Below are 19,082 nucleotides of genomic sequence, written 5' to 3' on the forward strand. Positions count from 1 at the left end.
CAAAGTTATTATTATTTTACCTGTCTACCACAGGATATTACAGTGGGAAGTAAATAATGAATATGAGCTCAAAGTGCAGTCTTTCAGCTTTAACTTGAGGCCATCAATAGTTTGGTGAACATTGCCAGGCTAGCTGGCTATTGACAACTGCATGAAATATTGAATAAAGAATTTTAATTTGAATATTGACACATATCAGGCATGAATTCATAAAGCAGAGATGTACTCACAATGCTTAAAATCTTTAAAATAAAGGATTATGTTTTCATTTACATTTTGTCTTGTAATGTATACTCAAACAAGAAACCAAACTTCAGGATTGGATTTTGAGTTTGAGTTTGCTTAAGATACCAACTAAAACTAAATTGAAATATTAAATATTAACATTTCTTATAATAAACGATTTCTGTTAAAAATGTGTACCTTCATAGAACATTTATTAATGAACTATTCTAACTATAATTATTGTGATCCCTTTATGTATTTATTTATTGAATCACAGAGACTTTAAAATGTTTTACATGTTTGCTTGTTGTGCACACAGGTACACATGCTTGTTACTTGTTGTACACACAAGTACAGATTTCTAGTTTCAAGTGGTTGTTAGTGTTTCTGTTAAAATCCCCAGTCAGGTCAGTTATTTTAAAAATTGGCATCAGCCATCCTCTGTTCACTGGGAGTCATGCCAGCTGAGACCAGCAGCTTGAATGTGGAACACCTGGAAGAACACCTGAAATTCCACTTGGCATCATACTTGGCCCGTCTGGTCCATAGTATTGTGAGTCCACAGGTTGTCCACTGTGGGTGGTACGGTGGAGGTCTCATTTAGCCCTGATGTGAAGACGGCAGGGAGCAGCATGTTGGTGAGGATTCCTGCAGCTAGGAGGACCAGCATGGAGCATAGCGCTAGCCCCCGCCGCAGACACAGCTGCCTGAAAGTCAGCACCTCCCCCACTGTAGTGAGGGTCCCGCTGTCTCTCTCATGCAGCACCTCCAGGTCAGAGTTGAACTGCCAGGGACTGTGCCCCTCTTCATGGTTGTCCGGAGTGATTTCTGCAAGAAGTAAACATGCAAGTTAACACTTTCATTCAGAGTGACCTTTTTTATATGTGATTGTGTGAATTATCTACTCACACATACACTAAATGTAAATGCTTAGAATACACATAATCCCAGAGAACCTGTCCATTTGTGTAGTGGTAAACAGTAATCTTTTTTTTTTCTCTGCCATGAAAAATGAGTATATATGCTATACATTCACTGAGCACTTTATTAGGAAGACTATACAAATACTGGGTAGAGTCTTCCGTGGCATGGATTCCACAAGATTCCAACATTCCTTTTTTCCTGTTCCACGTTGACATGATTGCAATTTATTGCACATTCATGCTGTGGGTTTCCTGATCTACCACATCCCAAAAGTGTGCTTTTGGATTCAGATCCTGTGACTGGGAAGGCCACTGAAGAACACTGATCTCATTGTCAAGTTCATGAAACCAGTTTGAGATGACTTTTGCTTTGTGACATGGTGCATTATCATGCTGGATGTAGCCATTAGAAGATGGGTACATTGTGGCCATGAAGGGATGCACATGGTCAGTAACAATAATCAAATAGGCTGTGCATTCAAGCGATGATTGGTTTTAACAGGCCCAAAGTGTGCCACGAAAACATTCCCCACACCATTACACCACTGCCACCAGCCTGGACTGTTGACGCAAGGCCGGTTGTGTGCATGGATTCATTCTCTTGGCTCCAAATTCTGACCCTGCCGTCTGTATGCTGCCGCAGAAATCTAGATTCATCAGACCAGGTTATTATTCTGAGATACTGTACTGCTGATACAGGTGAACAGCAGAAGTAAAAAGTTTCCGGTGACTTTTGGCCAGCTGTGGGACTCCAGCTCTCTGAGCAGGGAATCTTACCATGAGAGCCACCCTGCATCTCCATGGGCTGCCCCCGATCTCTCTTCTCTGCTGGCTGTACCCCAGCCCTGACTTGTGCCTGCAAACATCAACACCCTCATATTATTACCATGATATTAAATGTAAAACTTTAAATTGTATAACCTTTCCCTTAGCTTCTCTAATATTTTGAACAATATTTGAAATGTTATCTCATCAATATCACACATTAAATTCTTTCTGCCATATGATTCTTAAATGTTGAAAATCAGCACTTTTGGCCATTATAAGCTTTTTATAACATTTTGCAGTAGATTGCAGAGAACTTGGTAAACCAAAATAAAAACTACTCTAGTATCTGCTAACCTAATATAACTGCTAGTTGCATAAACACAGATTTTAAGTTGCATATATTTCCAGATATCTTTACAACTAAAACTATACAGATTCCTAATTTCTTCAAATGATAAATATACCTCATTCTTATGCAGATCATATTTGTATATAAAAGGGCATATATGCCTTTTTGGGCCTGTCAGGATCTGTGTTTTTCGTTGTCTAGTCTGTTGTTTAAGTGCCTGGCATTTCCATGTTTTATTACCCTCTGTGCACACCGTAGTCAGTTCACTTCTCTCCATTCATTTGTTTCACCTGTGTTTCACTGCCTGATTGTTTCCCACACCTGATTGCCATTTCCCTGTTGTTACCTGTGTGCCCTTTGTTTGTCTAGTTCAGGGGTCGGCAACCCTGGTCCTGGAGAGCCGCAGGGTGTACTGGCTTTCGTTGTTACTTGGCATTAATTGATCAATGAAAGCCGTTGATTACACAGTTAACTCACCTCACCTGGTTTCTTGGGTCTGAATCGGTTGCTTATTTTAAGGTGGAGACGAAAGCCAGCACACCCTGCGGCTCTCCAGGATCAGGGTTGCCGACCCCTGGTCTAGTTCATGGCCAGATTGTTATGTGTCCCGACCATACTCTCCGGTGTTTATTTCTGATTGACACCTGTTACGACCTGTTTTGTTTTCGCATTTACCTTATCCCGTCTGTCTGGTTTTGAACAGCAGTTTATCATCCTCTTTCTGCTTTTCGACCTCTGTCTTTGGATTCTGTTTTTGTCTGCTCTGTCCGCTTGTTATCAACCCTTTACCTGTGACCACAACTTAGATTTTGATTATCCTTGTTATATCTGTTTGCTGGAGTATTGACCCTTTGCCTGGACACTTGATTACAAACTGCTATTCTTGTTTGCTGGCTATTGAACCCCGCCTGTCTGATCTGCCTTTACTACAATAAAGACTTTGAACGAAAAGCTATGTCTTGGTTTCCCGACTGGGCCTGGTGTTCTACATACCTGATAGGACCCACCTTCCCAGTATATTGATCATTTCCCGACACATATATTGGGGTTGTGCCAGACAGATTCATATTTTTGGTGATATGGGGATTCTCCAATTGTTCTATGTGCTGTCTTCCATATTGGAACTGAATGTGCCAATATTGGGTTCATGACTTGTTCTTTAATTTATGTTCTTTTTTGTGAGAAAGGTCAAAAAGGAGACCTCTGGAGTGAAAATGAGACCACTTTGACTGGCAACAAATTAATATCAACTATATTTTCTCGGTCTGGTGTTAATTATCCCAAGATATTTCAAAAGATAAGTAGTTGTTGTGCTTGTAAAATAGTTTTGCGCACACCTTCAGATTATATGCATTCCCAAAGCTTGTCTTTCTCCTCAAAGGCTAAGATATTGCACTCAGATAGGTTTTCCTCATGTGCGAGTGCTGTAAAAGTGCACAGTTCGGGGTTGCATACACAGCTTCTGGATTTCCACACAATATTTCTGCCATTGGCATGCTGCCATATTTCACTCATAGTTGGCTGCAAGAGGCCTGAATATCTGAGGTGAGCAGTGTCATAACGCCAGGGCCATGGTCACTATGGGGCTTACACAAAGGGCTCTTAAAGCCAGTATGTAATAGTAATGATGGAAGAAGGTGGCACTTACCTCACTTTCAGCTTTCTTCCAGTCAATATTGACAAAAATGGCAAGACAGAAAGAATCCAACAGGAAATAACCAGTGAAGAGACCAATCCACCAACCTGAGGATAGGAGCAGAGAGATTAGCTTCTGCAGATCAGCAAGAGGGCAATAGGCAGCACTTTATGCATGAAAGCTGGTGGTACTGCACTTAAGGAAGAAAGTAAATGTAAAAGCAATATTTGAAATTGAACATGGCTGATGGATTTGGGACAGGAACTTTCATTTTGTCCTTACCGGTGATTCCGAGTTTTGTTGCAAACATTAACGACGCACCGATGGGAAGGCACACAAAGTAGCAAAATACCAGAATAGAAACTGCTCCGATCTTCTGTTTTGCCGCACCCCTGAAAATGCCTGCAACCGCACACTGTGAAGGATACACACATGTAGAACTTCATCAAACTGCTTGAACAATGGTTAAAGTAAAACTACAGCAATAACCAATAAATGAATACTTATATGAATATGATAATGCTTGTTACTTACCAATATTCCTTCAAAGATCTGAAATGGTGTGTACATAACGATAGCCTCACCAGTCCTTCTCCTGATCTGCCTGTGAGTTCAGAGGAAGAGAATAATGGATTGAACTTATTGTGGCCATATGTAAATAATGCACCTTTGATGATGTTCCAATATTGTATTACAAGCAATGGTACTTACTCATCATTTGTGAAGACAATGGCTATTGCATCCGTTGATGACCCAACGATCACTGCTACGCATAGGGAGATCACAACTGTACACCATAAAAACAACAGGGGCTCACTTGAAACCTTTGAAACATAATGAATGCAGACATAATGCATAATGCAAGCCGCCCATGTTAATTATGAGCTTTTTAGCCACACTGGATCCTTCCTGGGCAAGCAGAATAATGATATGAGGTCAGAATCTTCTTTTGGTTTGATTAGGGAGTGGTTGTGATAATAGAGGAACAAAAAGGAGGAAAGAAGTCAGGAGGAGGTTGTGGATGGACTGGGCTTAGACTGAATTGAAGCTGCCAGGTGACTGAACTGAAATGGAGTGGCCAGTGAAACAAACCCACAGTGTGTTGTAATTATATTTTTACAGTATTCCGGTTTTGTTCAATGATTCCACTCTCTTCTACTGTTTCCACTATTCCCTTTATAACCATATTGAAACTTGTATCAAGTATTTCCAACTGCAATGTTTAAGTATTGTAAAAACAACTAAACAGTGAAGCTATGTCTGGGTGATCTAAACAAATGTTCCTATAGTATTTCACAATAAATGAGTTACTTGAACCAATGAGGAAGGAATTGCAACACCCATTTCAGTGTATGTACAATGTGGATAATGATCTATATTTTATGTTCAAAAATACAGGAAAACTATATATTGTTATTTCAATAAATTTACTCTCATGTTTCAATGTTTTTTATTTAGTAGTCAATTTCTTTCTGAAAACCACAGGTTTTTTCCAATTATTTCCACAATTAATATAATTAATCTCAGTCTAAAGAACCTGCATTGTAACTATGCAAGTGCATGTTATATCCACGGATGGAGAGAGAGGCAGGGAACTAACCCAAGGATCGCAGTTCAAGAATAACATGGATTGGCTGTGTCTAAACTAAAACTTTTTTTTTTTTAATGGCACCTCCATACCAGAAAACTCTTCAGAAGGGTGGTACAAAGACTGAGCACAATAAACAAAACCAAGCATCTTGAGTTATTGCCAAACCTTATTGGAATTATGACAATAACTTAAGTCAATAACTATTTTATCAATAACTTTTATTTTTTAGGTTACACCACTTTTTGTGCATCAACGGTGTCTGGAGCCCACTGTATATACTGTATACAGGCAGTGAGAATAAACTAGAAACAAAACCGTGTTCCAGCAGAGACGGGTTCTGGAAGTTCTGTTCGGGTGTGGAGCCCATTTTCCTGGCATGATTTGGGAGCACTCATTACATTACACTCAACCTCTTAGAAGTGAAATCAGTGTCAGACAGCACATAACGGTACTGATGGCTGATCTTCCCTCCATGTTCCCGCAGAGATGAGTTTCTTTCAATGTGACAATGCCCTCACCCACAGAGCACTAGTCCCATGGTTGAGGAGCATGTAACATGGCTTTCTCAGTCACCAGGTCTAATCAAATGCCATGTATGGGGTTTGTGAAGTGATGCCAGAGACAGTAAGTTTCACTAATATAAGTTAAATATGAGCTAACTGGCTTTTGTGCAGCATGTGATCTGGCAGCACCCTAGTCAATGACTTTGCTGTTTCCAATATGGGTTCACTACCTGTATTCAATGAACTGCAGCAGACAGCATGTGCATGCATGTATGGTGCCCAGACAGTGTGGTGTTTCTCTCCCCCTCATACCTGCACATATTATGGAGATCTTGCAGGACAGCTGAGCCTGCTGTACATTTCCAGCTCCCAGAGCATTCCCCACAGTCACAGTGGCAGCTACATTGATGCCTCCATAAATCTGAAGGCAAATATAATTCAGTCACCTGTACCATGGATCTGTACAGACAAGTATTTAGTACAATCACAGCCCAGTTTGGGAACCCCTAACTCAGAGGAATGCTTTGGACCTGGCACTGCTTGAGACTGCTGAGAAGAATATTATACTGAGTGTGGTAGCAGTTGCATTGGACTCAACCATGTAAAACAACAACATTTGATCCTCAATATCTCACTCATTTCAAAATCTCAGTGCCATTTCACAGGTCTACCACAATGGCAATGGGCTCACCAAAGAAATATTAAATTATAAAGTGCTCACTCAGTACACTTTTATCCAGGGTGACATACAATGGGCCTACATGAATAAGAATATAGCAATGTACACCCTACAATATACACTCTAATGCAGGATCTATCAATTAAATCACACAAATGTAAACATGTATACAATGTACCAACACAGGTCAAAAACACTTTTTACAGTGCAATACTCAAAGATCATGAACTCTTTGAGAGAAGGTTTGAATCTTCAATAATCTGCCCAGTGGTGAATACATTTTGTTTGGCTGTTGCAATTGTCAGAGATCTGTGCTGATAGAGGGCTGATCAATTTAATTTCCTGTTTTTTGACCTTTTCAGTAAACGCAAACATTTCACTTAAAACATATTTTGTGATTAATAGAAAATAGAGGAATTAGATTGCTGACAGAATATAGTCATGATCAAGGTTTGCTTGATCCCTAAATTAACAAAGCCTTCATTACAGTAACACAATCAGACAACTGGCTAATTTGGCTCTTTATGTAGAGTTTTACCAGTTTTACCAGTATTTAAGGTGTATTTACCTTGTATGGAATACCAGACACCATACGGATGACTGACTGTGATCCCAGCTCAACCTCACTTATCAGACCTGCAGTGAAGATTTGGTGATATACATTTCCTCAGGGTGCACTCAGTTTATCATTTATCATTTATCATTTAATGCTCTGCAAAAGCAAGTTCATAGATGAGCGTCAGGTGTAAACTGTTGCTCAGGCATTTCCCTTTGCAGTGACTGTGATTGAGAGTCTAGTCGTGGATTTAGCCTTTGTTTTCATCTGTGGAGATTGCAGTTTTGTGAAAAGTGAAAGAATATACCAAATGATTGGTGATGATATTGGCTACGTTACCAAATATTCAACTTCTGTTCCTTTGATTTACTTTGAAGTTCATCCTTGCTTTTTCACAGCTGAAGATGGGGGACTCAAAAATAGGTGTTTCTGTAAAATATGATTCAGTATTTTTGTCTGATATTCATCTTTTGATCTCAAATCCAAATGCCTAGAGTACGTAGGCAAAAAAAATAAAAAATAAAAAATAATAATTTCACTCTTTCGCAGGGCACTCTATTAGATATATTTTACCACCATAGTATAGTATATAGCAGTTTATAGCAGCATTCTTTTTTTGTTTAACCCTTGTGCGGCGAACATATTTCTGTTACTCAGGACCTTTTCGCGGGTCTGGTGGACCCATACCATTATTGGGGTCTTAAAACAATACAGTCATCCATCCATCCATCCATCCATCCATTATCTGAACCCGCTTATCCTGAACAGGGTCGCAGGGGGGCTGGAGCCTATCCCAGCATACATTGGGCGAAAGGCAGGAATACACCCTGGACAGGTCGCCAGTCCATCGCAGGGCACACACACCATTCACTCACACACTCATACCTACGGGCAATTTAGACTCTCCAATCAGCCTAACCTGCATGTCTTTGGACTGTGGGAGGAAACCGGAGTACCCGGAGGAAACCCACGCAGACACGGGGAGAACATGCAAACTCCGCACAGAGAGGCCCCGGCCGACGGGGATTCGAACCCAGGACCTCCTTGCTGTGAGGCGGCAGTGCTACCCACTGCACCATCCGTGCCGCCCTCAATACAGTCATAACAATTTATGTAAAAATACTTCACAGATGTTGACCTTATCTTAATTACAAGCAATAGAGACCATAACATATAGCATATATGGTTAATATGTGCCATTTACCCCCGCTAAATCACATTCATTAGTATTTGTTTTTTGTGATGAAATGTGATTTTGGTCAAACAAATCAATAATAATCAAAACTGGGAGGAATAAATCATGTTTTTCTTCAACAAATATAAAGGTGAGAAGGCTGTCTTCAATATTGGTGTTTATTGATTTAAATAAAATTGAAATTAGGATACAGAACACAAATTTAACAATGAACACATGCCCACATTAAGGCGGAAAACAGCAAAGCTTTCTGGGGTCCAGCCACAAGGAGGGGGCAGTCCTGTCATAAAAAACTGGAGGGCCCTTTCACTGGACTTTGGTTCAGAGACCCAGTCATTACTCAAACGGCCCTGATTGAACACAATATCTACACACCACACGAGGGGCACAGTCTGACAGTGTGGATCTAAATCTGAATCTAATAATCTAAAGGAGAAAGTAGACACGGACGCAGGCAAGCATGCATGCATGTATGCACGCACGCACACACACAAACACACACACACACACACACACACACACACACACAATAGTCCAAGATAGGAGGAAGACCAGGTAAAGGTACACAGCAAACCTTATACTTATAAAACATATAAACCTCATACTCATAATTCCAGTGGACCCGAATAGCCTGTATGTAATGTAAATGTGTAGGTGCACAGTGTGTACTCAATGAAAATGAGTTAATTTACATGTTCTTCACAGAAAATGAGCCAAGGGTTATGAGTCAAAGGTGGAAAAAAATATTTGTTGTATCATTTTTATTTTAATAAACATTGAAAACAGGTCCCACAGACCCGAACCTCTTGAGAGGGTTAAACTCCTTGTCCCGTGTTTGTATTTGGTTTGAAATGAATTAGATAGAAAAAGGGACAACCATCACTTTTGCACTTTTACTCACCTCCTTGCTGACTGCATGCTTACAAGAGACTGGGAAAATGATTGAATGTGTTCAATTTTCCAGCCAAAAGTACACCACTTAGGGGCAATTAAAGCTTGATGAAAAATGTCACTAACAAAGACAAAGATCCTCCATTCCACTGCAGGCCAGGAACTCATGCGTGCTTACTCAGGTTGGCCATGCCAATTAAAACAATGGTGCAGAACAACTGGACTGAAAAGAAATGTCTCCTAAAACATCTGATTATAGCATCTTAACAAAGTAAATGTACAAATATAGCTAGCTGGCGAGCTTTCTGTTTTGTGACAAAGCTAGCTAGTTTGCTGATAAGTTAGTGACTAGCTAGATTCCGTTACATTACATTACATTATTGGCATTTGGCAGATGCTCTTATCCAGAGTGATGTACAGTTGATTAGACTAAGCAGGAGACAATCCTCCCCTGGAGCAATGCAGGGTTAAGGGCCTTGCTCAAGGGCCCAACGGCTGTGCGGATCTTACTGTGGCTACACCGGGATTAGAACCACTGACCTTGCGTGTCCCAGTCATTTACCTTAACCGCTACGATACAACCCTAACGTTAAGGGTTAAAGACAGCTGAGGGGTTGTTTGAGCATTAAGATTGTTGAATCAGTACAGTATAATGACATGAAATGACAGCCATAGCCCTGGCCATTGGAGAGGGCTTGTTGTGGCATGAGTTCCTGGATGAGTCTAGCCCAGCACAGAGGGCTCAGGAACCCTGGCATTAAAGCACTGGCTTTGGCCCACAGCAGAAAGGAGTTTTGAGGATGGGCGTGAAAACATTGGGAACATTTTCTTTGGTATTTTGAAAAGAGAAAAAAAAGTATTTTGATACAAATTACATGGAAATTTCTCTCCTCCACCATTAAATGCCTATGATAAAATACTATTTTATATTTAAAACAATACCGCCCATCCTAGCACAAAACATGTTGTAACATAAGAAAGCATGTCAGAACTCTCAAGTGCTGGACAGCTGTTTAATAAATGTGCTGTGCGTTCTGTGCTATCCTCTCTACAGCAAAATGTAAATGAGATCTGATGTACGGTTCACTATTGCTGCTCGAATAAGTAAAGTTACACAGAACTAACACTTCAGTAAAGCTGGGAATGTGTTTGTGTTTTAAAGAACACAGGAAGAAGTCATGTTGCGTCAAGATTCAAGGGGTCTTGCATTTCTTTAAGTAGGATGGATGTCAGGTTAATTTTGTTGTGCTGTAGGATGGGTGTTACAGTTCTTTGTTAGTTTGTTTGTTTAAACGTGTTACCCACAGAGGGCACTGGAATGGTTGGGATTTTTATCAGAGACCATGGAGCTCAACCATGCACCACAGTGTGGTGCCCTACCTAAATGAGCCATCCAGCAACCTGGAGCTTTTTATTTAAAAAATAAAGAGGAGCAATTGATCATCAAGGGATTCAGCAGAGATAGTGCACAATGCACAGTACATTTTCCACACAGAACTATGACTCTTTCGCTGAGCCTTGGGCACATGTTCCATTACTTGGAGATACTGTAGTCCTTCTGCAACAACTGACAGGTAATGAACATAAAACAGCAGCCACTTACCTGCAAGGAATCCCCCAATCTCAATCATCCATAAATCCGCACATGCCATTATCATGCTGGGTATGGCAAAGCGGACAAAGGGTCCCCATTCCTGCAGACATTCCACTGACCAGCCTAAAGGGGAACCACACATATGACACCCAAAGCAGAATTTGCCCACACTTCTCATATGCATTGGTATGATCTGGGATCAGCACTCGAATACACAGGAATGTGTTTAAAAATGCAGGTGACATATGGTGAGGATGAGTGCAGTAATAACATAGTTATTTCTTGCACCTGAACTTACCTCCCCAGGTGGGCTTATGCAAACCCTTACAGAGAATGTAAGCAAACAGGAACAAAGCCAGGCAGTACTGGGATATCATGTTGGCTGCAGCCGAACCACTGTAAATAACACACAATTGACTTATTATTCTACAAAAAACCTTGATGTCAGGTGGGGCTTCTTGTAACACTCTATTTCACAAGTTAAGGTCACGCAGACTGATTCAGAAGATTTTTGGGTGCCTGAATGACCAGTAGGGGTCGGTGGTGTGCAATGATCCGCTGCAATGCTGCATCCTGAAAACTCCCTTCTCTGGGTGACAACAGAGTCAATTTTGGGTCATCCCATGGGCTTCACAGACACGAGAACAGGGCCTTAACAGGATAAGCCATTCAGCAGCCTAAATAATGAAGTCTTGTTTTGGTCTCCATTATCAAATTGTGCATATTGTCACTGGGTGAGCAATGAAATATGGGATACTAGTATACCATACATTTCATCACTAGTGTTTGGTATTCCAACTGGTATACCACACAATCATAACACTGTAGGAAAAATTATACATATTTACTCAACAAATTTAAATACTCACACTACACCAAGGTGCAGAACGAACAGAAAGATGTAGTTGGTCAGTGCATTCAGGACATTTCCCACAATTCCTGTCAATATCTGGGGCCATAGTATACCCTGAAATGAATGCTTTATTAAAATAACGCCTATGGAAAAACAGGAACTCATATGTAGACAGCTGTAGTAGTCTGTGTTATTCTTTACCTGACTTTGAAGATACTTTACTTGTAGCTCGAACAGAAAGGTTGCCTATAAAAAACACATATTTAAATGCATTAGTAAATGTACTTAAAGGTTTCAAATGCAGTCATTGCGTATTGTGCCCATGGAGGTTGATAGAACAGGCAAAAGACAAACTGATGCATCTATTTATTGATGCCAAACCAGAATTATGTAGCAATGGAGCAGCTTAGTTCCAGTTTGCACCAATGCGTGTATGAACCACAGTCTGTCATAACCAGGTTTACCTGAACTCACTGACTGTTTATGCACATTGGTGTCGGTGTGTATATGTGTGCACATACATTATGTACAATTGTGAGTGACTTTATGTATGTGCTGTGTTGGAGAATGTGTGTTTGTGTGTGTGTGTGTGTGTGTGTGTGTGTGTATTTGTGTTTGTGTGTGTGTGTGTGTGTGTGTGTGTGTGTGCATAACTGTGAGTAAATGTGAGTATGTGCTGTGTTGGAGAATGTGTGTTTGTGTGTACTCACAGGTAGTGCAGGCATAAAGATCTCCACATACATCTGGGACAGCCTTACATGGTCAAAGAGCACCATCAGAGTATGACGCAGCAAAACAACAAACAAAAAAAAGCATACATTAGCATATGCTAATCCTGATGCTAAAACATATTTTCATACAATAGGATTTCAGCTAAAATACGGACATCCTTTCCTTACCTGGCCACCTCTGGGCTTTGCTTGAAGGCCAGGAGGATGGACTCTGTGTTGATAAGAAGAGCCCAGCATGGGCAACAAGCTAGAAGTAAAATGAGGACAGCCCTCTGCAGAATGACCCCCACTCTCTTTAAGTTCCTGCTCCCAAAGGTCTGCAAAGAAGTCAAATACCAATTTTATTAATGGGACGATGTCTGGCAGGAAACAGTACATAAAGTAAGGATGTCTTAAAAATGGCAGTGAATTGAATTATTTTGCTTAGTTTTCCTCAATAAACGTATTGAACGTATAGAAACAAATGTATTAATTGAAATGCAATGGGAACGGGAGAAAAAATTGTCCGTGACGCTGAGAAAAAAAATCTTCAAGCAGGCTAAATTTGCCTCACCATTGGCAAAAAAATAATAAAACGTTTGGCTATTAACTAATGTTAGCTCACAAAAAAATGGTAAGGAATTAAAATAAATGTGATGCTGCAATCAAGACTTCAATGTCATGCAACTGAACCGAGCCCTTCCAATTTTGAACTCAAGCATAGAAAGACCTCAATATTTCGTTGACTTGTACAGCATAGTTGTACTAGTAGACAGCTAATAATAGTGTATAGACTACTGTCAGATTCTGCTGGAAGAAATGAGAAATGTAACAGGAGAGAAATAAAATGAACAAACTTTCTCATAATTACCTGAGATATGAATGTGTCACATGTTGTTGCCAATCCTTGTCCAATTGAAATACCAGTAATAGACACAATCTAGCAGTCAAATGTTGAACAAAAGAATAATTGAACCTTTCATAACATCAAGAAACAAGAAACAGTTTTTATAGCCAATTTCATGTGCTGTAAATATAGTAGTAATTGCTTAACCTACATTCAGATACAGTAATTACAGTTGTCTCTGATATTAGGGGCTTTCGAACACGTGAAGCCGACGTTTTTCAAATGTGACTGGAAACTGGAGTGCCGATGGTCATTTTTTTGTGTGTCACTATCTGTTTTATGTCAGTTCGAGCTTTTCCAATTTGTAGGCAATGTACTGTACCTTTTTATTCATTAATTGCACATGCTTTACATAAGTAAAACATTTACACCATTTACACACATGAATCAGCTTAAACATATTGTGCATGCTATGGCAAACATTCACACTTTGCATCCAACACCATGGTCCCTCAGGATGTTTGAAACTGGCATATCAATGAGAAATTTTAAAACCAGTGTTTCAGCCGCATCACCTTCCATCAGAGAATGGTTTTTTGTGCTCATTAAGCCCCATAATACAATTACGTAGTTATATGGCTTCATGAATAGGCAAAATCCAAGAACATCTTTGGCACTCTTGGACCTGCCTAACCCAGCAATTTTAAATGTAGCCTTCCATAAATAATGGGATATGCTATGGTACTACCATGTGAACATATTACATTGTATCATTTTGCCTCAGATCTCATGAAGAAAAAACATTAATTTCCTATGTCAAAACCAGTAATATAAATTAATGATGAATAAATATAAATAATGACAAATATGGCTGATTAGTACAGGAAGCGGTCACTCACAGATGTGGCTAAAGTAACTCCAGCCAGCTCTGTCTTCCCCAGATGTCCACAGAATACAGTGCTGACAAAAGGTATTAAAAAGACCAGAAGCTGAGCAACGCACTGTGAGCGAGAGAGAGAGAGGGAGAGAGAAAGAGAGAGGGAAAGAGAGAGAGAATAAACAGCAACTTTACGACATTAACAGAACTGAAATCTTTGATCATGAGGTATGCCGATTGCTTTTCAAGGCCTATGTTGTTGACTTAGCACTCACATAACATAAACATGGAATCTCACCATGAGTCCAGCTAATTTTGAGAACTGAGAAAATTGTTTTTTGCAGTTGAGAGGGATCCCACGCCGCAGACATCTGAAACACCCAGTCTGTTCACTTGAATCTGAGTCTGTGAGGGTGTTTGGGTCAGAATGGTTTCCAGTAATCTCGCCAGTTCCCGCATGGATCGCCTCCATTCTGTAGCTAAAGGCACACATATTGAAAACTGTTTAAATATAAATTGCTGCTATTTGCATCTAGACTAGAATTACATAATTACATAGTTAGGGATGTGACAAATCATCAGTTTTTGTAAATGGATACCATTTCATTTCTTTAAACGGTTAACCATGTAACCGATACTGCTTATATGGATTATTATTTTTTGACTGGAGTACTGACTCATTTAATTGCATTTTTAAGCATTATTTTGGGCCATCTTAATTGTTAACAAATTGCCAGTCAGATAATAGCACTAATTGCCAAATTTCTTCATTAAAAACCTTTATTACACCTACTTATTCATGTGATTATCTAATCAGCCAATTGTGTGGCAGCAGTGCAATGTGTCCAATCATGAAGATACGGGTCAGAAGAGTCAGTTAATGCTCACATCCACCATCAGAATGGGGAAAAATGTCATTTAAGTGAACATGGAATGATTGTTGATGACAGACAGAGTTGTTCTCAGACACTGCTGATCTCCTTGCAAAGAATGGTGCAAAAAATCCAGTGAGCAGCAGAGAATGGCCAGTCAAAGCTGACAGGAAGGTGACAGTAACGCAAATACCCACACATTACAACAGTGGTCTGCAGAAGAGCATCTCTGAACACACAGCACATCATAACTCTGAGTGGATAGGCTACAGCAGTAGAAATAAAAAAAAGTCTAATAAAAGTCTATAAGTCTAATAAATACCTAATAAAGTGCTGAGTAAGTGTACACTCTTAAAGCTGCTTTCACATGATCAGCGTCAAACTCTATGTTCAATGCCAAATAAGGTGTTGACTAGGGAGAGCCGGGTCGAAAGTATGCACATAACCGTGCACAACCATCGGAGTTACCGTCAGAGGTAAGTAAATGTAAACATGTAATTTTCTTCACACATCTAGTGACTAAAGGATAGCATAGGTTTCAAGTTTCATGCGAGCAAGTCTTGGATGCTAGCCAGGAAAAATGTGACAGGGGAGAGGGGGAGCTACAGCAGGCAGCCCAGAGTAACAGCTCCCTCCTCTCATGGATCAGGCCTGCTAGTAGCAATAGGGTGGATGAAAGCACAGGAAATCATGATTCTGATTTGGAGAGAAATTTATTGTCACCTGATAAAGAGCCCATAGATGATGCAGAAGACATTATAGGGGTCCTTGCATCTTACATTACTGCATCAAATCTGCAGTTTCTTCATGGAATAATGTGTTTCAGTAGAATTTAAACAGGTCCCATATTATGAACATAATGTGTGATTATGGATGGCGGCGGTGTGGCAACATCGGGGTGGGAATAGTGTGTGTCAGTGGGGTGAGTTCCCTTTTTGTTTTTTAGCTTGAGCCCCTGCCCGCCAAAATATCTCTGCACGGCCTAGATGATGTCGTCTCAAGTCCATGAACTGACGGTTGTTTTCCTGAGATATCGTCTGAGGGCCACAGTACCCTTGATCGACCTCTTTCAATCAGAAAAATGTCTCCGATTTTTTCAGAACCATTTTTATCATTTATTTTACAATTTCACTTCCATGTGATGATGAAATCATCGTTTTTAGTTCCATATGGTTCCATATGGCTCTCAACCATTTCCTGGGCCCCTCTGTTTGGTTACACCTAGTTCATCAAATAATGGTGGTGGAATTGAACAAATACATGGAACAGGGCCCCATGAGAGGGTTAGGAAACCACTGACACATAATGCATGTTTTGCGGTTTGCACTTTCTAATGTCTACTCTTACCTGTTGCATGGTGCCCAGTGCAGGGTGGAAGTTAACTAATCTTTTTAGTTCCAGATCGTTTTTCTTGCAATTGTGACTGCTTGATTAGCTTTGTGTCCTCACAACGAACATTTATCTTCAGGTTAGTGGTTTAATAAAACGATACGATTTGATTGTTGCCAAAATCAACTGATATGTTTGAAAATGAGTCTAACGTTACAGAAATGACGAGCTTGATGAGCTTGGAGTACTCATGACATACTTTTATCGACAGGTTAACGATAGTGGTTTAAAACAACACTAGGCCTAACATTAACGTTACGATTCGAGGGTCACTGTTGCTAACATTGAAGCAATGTTTGAAAATGAGTCTACAAACATCACAAACTCACGATATAACCTACGCTCATTGATAGGTTTAATAAATAAATAATATTTGAGGATCACTTACCTTAAATAGTTTGATGTGGAGGAGAGACTGCGGTTTGTGAAAAAAGCTGTTTGTGAGAATATGAGACATTCCTCTCCATCGGGAGGAGCGCGTCTGATAAGGCTGGAGCGCACCTTGGTAAGTGAAGTCACTGCTGAGGAAAGACAGCTCATATTACATTGAAATTGTTCTTCCCTCCAGGGTCTTTCAGCGCACTTGTCCCTAGTTACGGGTATGCACTTTGCACTTTGTTGCACGTCGCTCTGGATAAGAGCATCTGCCAAATGCCATTAATGCAATGTAATGTAATGCAAAGATTCCCACTCACAGGTAGCAGGTAAAAATAATAAACTAAAATCAGAACGCCAAAATAAACAAAAGCTTGGTTTGGGCTTGGGTTGACCTCACTCTCACTCTTTACAGGGATTCCCAGTCTTAAAGCAGCACTGTCACACTTGTTTCAGTTTTGGTTATTTGGATTAAATGCTTCAATTATGTGTGTAGGCCTTTTTAAAGTCACAGTTTCCTGGCCTCAGCCACCTACTGCCTAAAAAAGCACACATTTAACAGCCTGGAGTAATTTAAAATATAGTCCCTGTGTGTGCCTACTTAACCAGTAGGCATGATCCTCAAATTACCCAGCTTCCTTCCCGCAAAACCGCACTCTTGCCACAGGTGGTTATAGAAGGTTGGGTCTAATCTAAAGACGTGGTTCATCTACCTTAAAAACAATGAAGGTTACAAACAGACACATGACAGTCACAATCAAAATGGATAAAAGAAAACACCAAACTTTCACCTCAGAGTCTTTTGCTCACAATACAGATAAATCTTTTGCAGCTGTGTAGGTGCATTCACCCGGTGGGAAAATGCAGTGGTACAAAACACATAAAGCAACACACCAGGCTGGCCACCAGTACAGTATCAAAGAAAATGGAAGCAGATGGAGTATGGGGACACAGCTGCAGGGGTAGGTGTACGAGGCGGGATAGCTGGACGAGAAGAAGTACTAGGTACGTAGTAAATGAAATAAGGGCAACAATTGTGGATAATGTAATCAACCGTGGGTTGAAATTCAGAGAAGCAGGCATGATGGTTCAACCAAATCTCTGCAGATCAACAGTTTCATCAATTATACATGTCTTCTAGAGGGAGAGCCCCCAAGTGGTACTGTAACTACAGACCGATGAACCAATTACAGTCTATGCAGTCCTTCATACATCAAATGCTGTGCATACTGTACAGCTTGCTTTGACATTGTGTTTGCATTACACACTATGTTGGGAAATATTTTTTACCATGCACTATACTGTAGGGTTGAGATAAGACCGTATGCTGGTGGCAGACAAGCAGGATTTGCAGCCAAACAGGAGAATGCTATTGTAAATATGCTCCTAGAAAAGAATGCTCTCTGTCTGAGAGACATAAAAGATGAGATAATTCAAGACAATGTTATCTTGCAAAATGTCACCACGGTCAGTCTGGCCATGATTGACTGGGCTTTGAAGAGAATGTGCGGTTAGCTGTGAAGCCCATGAAGCCGTTTGATCCGAACTGACCTGTGCCACAGTGAAAGAACTGCTGTGTCAATATGTTACAGTGTGGACTGTATTGTATGAAATCATATGGTATACTACCGGAGTGTGTGGCTCCGGCCTAATGCAAATGACAAGTTACGGAGTACTAAACATGTATGAACTGTAGACAGCCGTTTTGTCAATTTATTTTGCAACAACAAACAACCTGCGTTTAATGAGGTGTTTTTGTAATTGTATGTTATTTTTTAGAAAACATTGTGTGATGTTTTTATTGGTATGAAGAGTTTTGAGAACACAATTCAATTTGCAGCTTGCATTTACTGTTTTGCACAATGAAACAGGTTTGTTGTTTGTGTCACCTTTTCTAAAAACTAGCATACTAGTGGCTTACCACAAGTTCACCATTTTAGTATCAGTTTCTGTACGGAGTACACTTGATGTCGTAAAAGCTCAGGTATAAGCCTAAGTATACTTTCCTGAAGTGTATAATAGTTCAAAAGTAAGCCAATTGCACTTTCTTATTTGAAAGTGATATCACGTGATATCATGAAAGATATTCGAGCACCACTTCATTAAACAAAAATTGTATAAAGAATGAAGTGTTGATACATAAGAAAATTGAAGTGAGCCTCAGCAAATGAAATCTGACTTTAAAATGCATAATAGGACAGCATTCCTGATTGAGAATTTTGTTGAGGAGCCCCAAACCTTTCGAAACA

At 40.1% G+C, this 19,082-nt stretch overlaps 1 protein-coding gene across 1 annotated transcript; it reads right to left on the reverse strand.

The window, feature by feature from the left end:
* Positions 1-735: 735 nt before the first annotated feature.
* LOC133108289 (multidrug and toxin extrusion protein 1-like) lies at positions 736-14,669 on the reverse strand. Its single transcript, XM_061217760.1, has 17 exons — positions 14,496-14,669; positions 14,220-14,321; positions 13,345-13,413; positions 12,663-12,811; positions 12,474-12,516; positions 11,965-12,009; positions 11,780-11,877; positions 11,209-11,306; positions 10,920-11,033; positions 7,243-7,310; positions 6,308-6,416; positions 4,613-4,688; positions 4,436-4,505; positions 4,184-4,316; positions 3,914-4,008; positions 1,926-2,004; positions 736-1,053 (listed from the first exon to the last, which is right to left on the reverse strand). Exons 1-17 carry the CDS (start codon positions 14,667-14,669, stop codon positions 749-751), a joined length of 1,827 nt encoding a protein of 608 aa, XP_061073744.1. The 3' UTR covers positions 736-748.
* Between the last annotated feature and the right edge of the window lie 4,413 nt (positions 14,670-19,082).

Source organism: Conger conger, chromosome 13 (assembly GCF_963514075.1).
Source record: "Conger conger chromosome 13, fConCon1.1, whole genome shotgun sequence".
Lineage (NCBI taxonomy): Eukaryota > Metazoa > Chordata > Actinopteri > Anguilliformes > Congridae > Conger > Conger conger.

Bases quoted from the DNA above. Each gene is read 5' to 3' on its own strand.
- LOC133108289 (XM_061217760.1), bottom strand. From the start codon at position 14,669: ATGGAGGCGATCCATGCGGGAACTGGCGAGATTACTGGAAACCATTCT. The intron at 13,414-14,219 runs GTGAGTGACCGC...TTTGACTGCTAG, and splicing joins GAGTTACTTTAGCCACATCT to ATTGTGTCTATTACTGGTAT. The intron at 4,317-4,435 runs GTAAGTAACAAG...TATCCTTCACAG, and splicing joins AGATCTTTGAAGGAATATTG to TGTGCGGTTGCAGGCATTTT.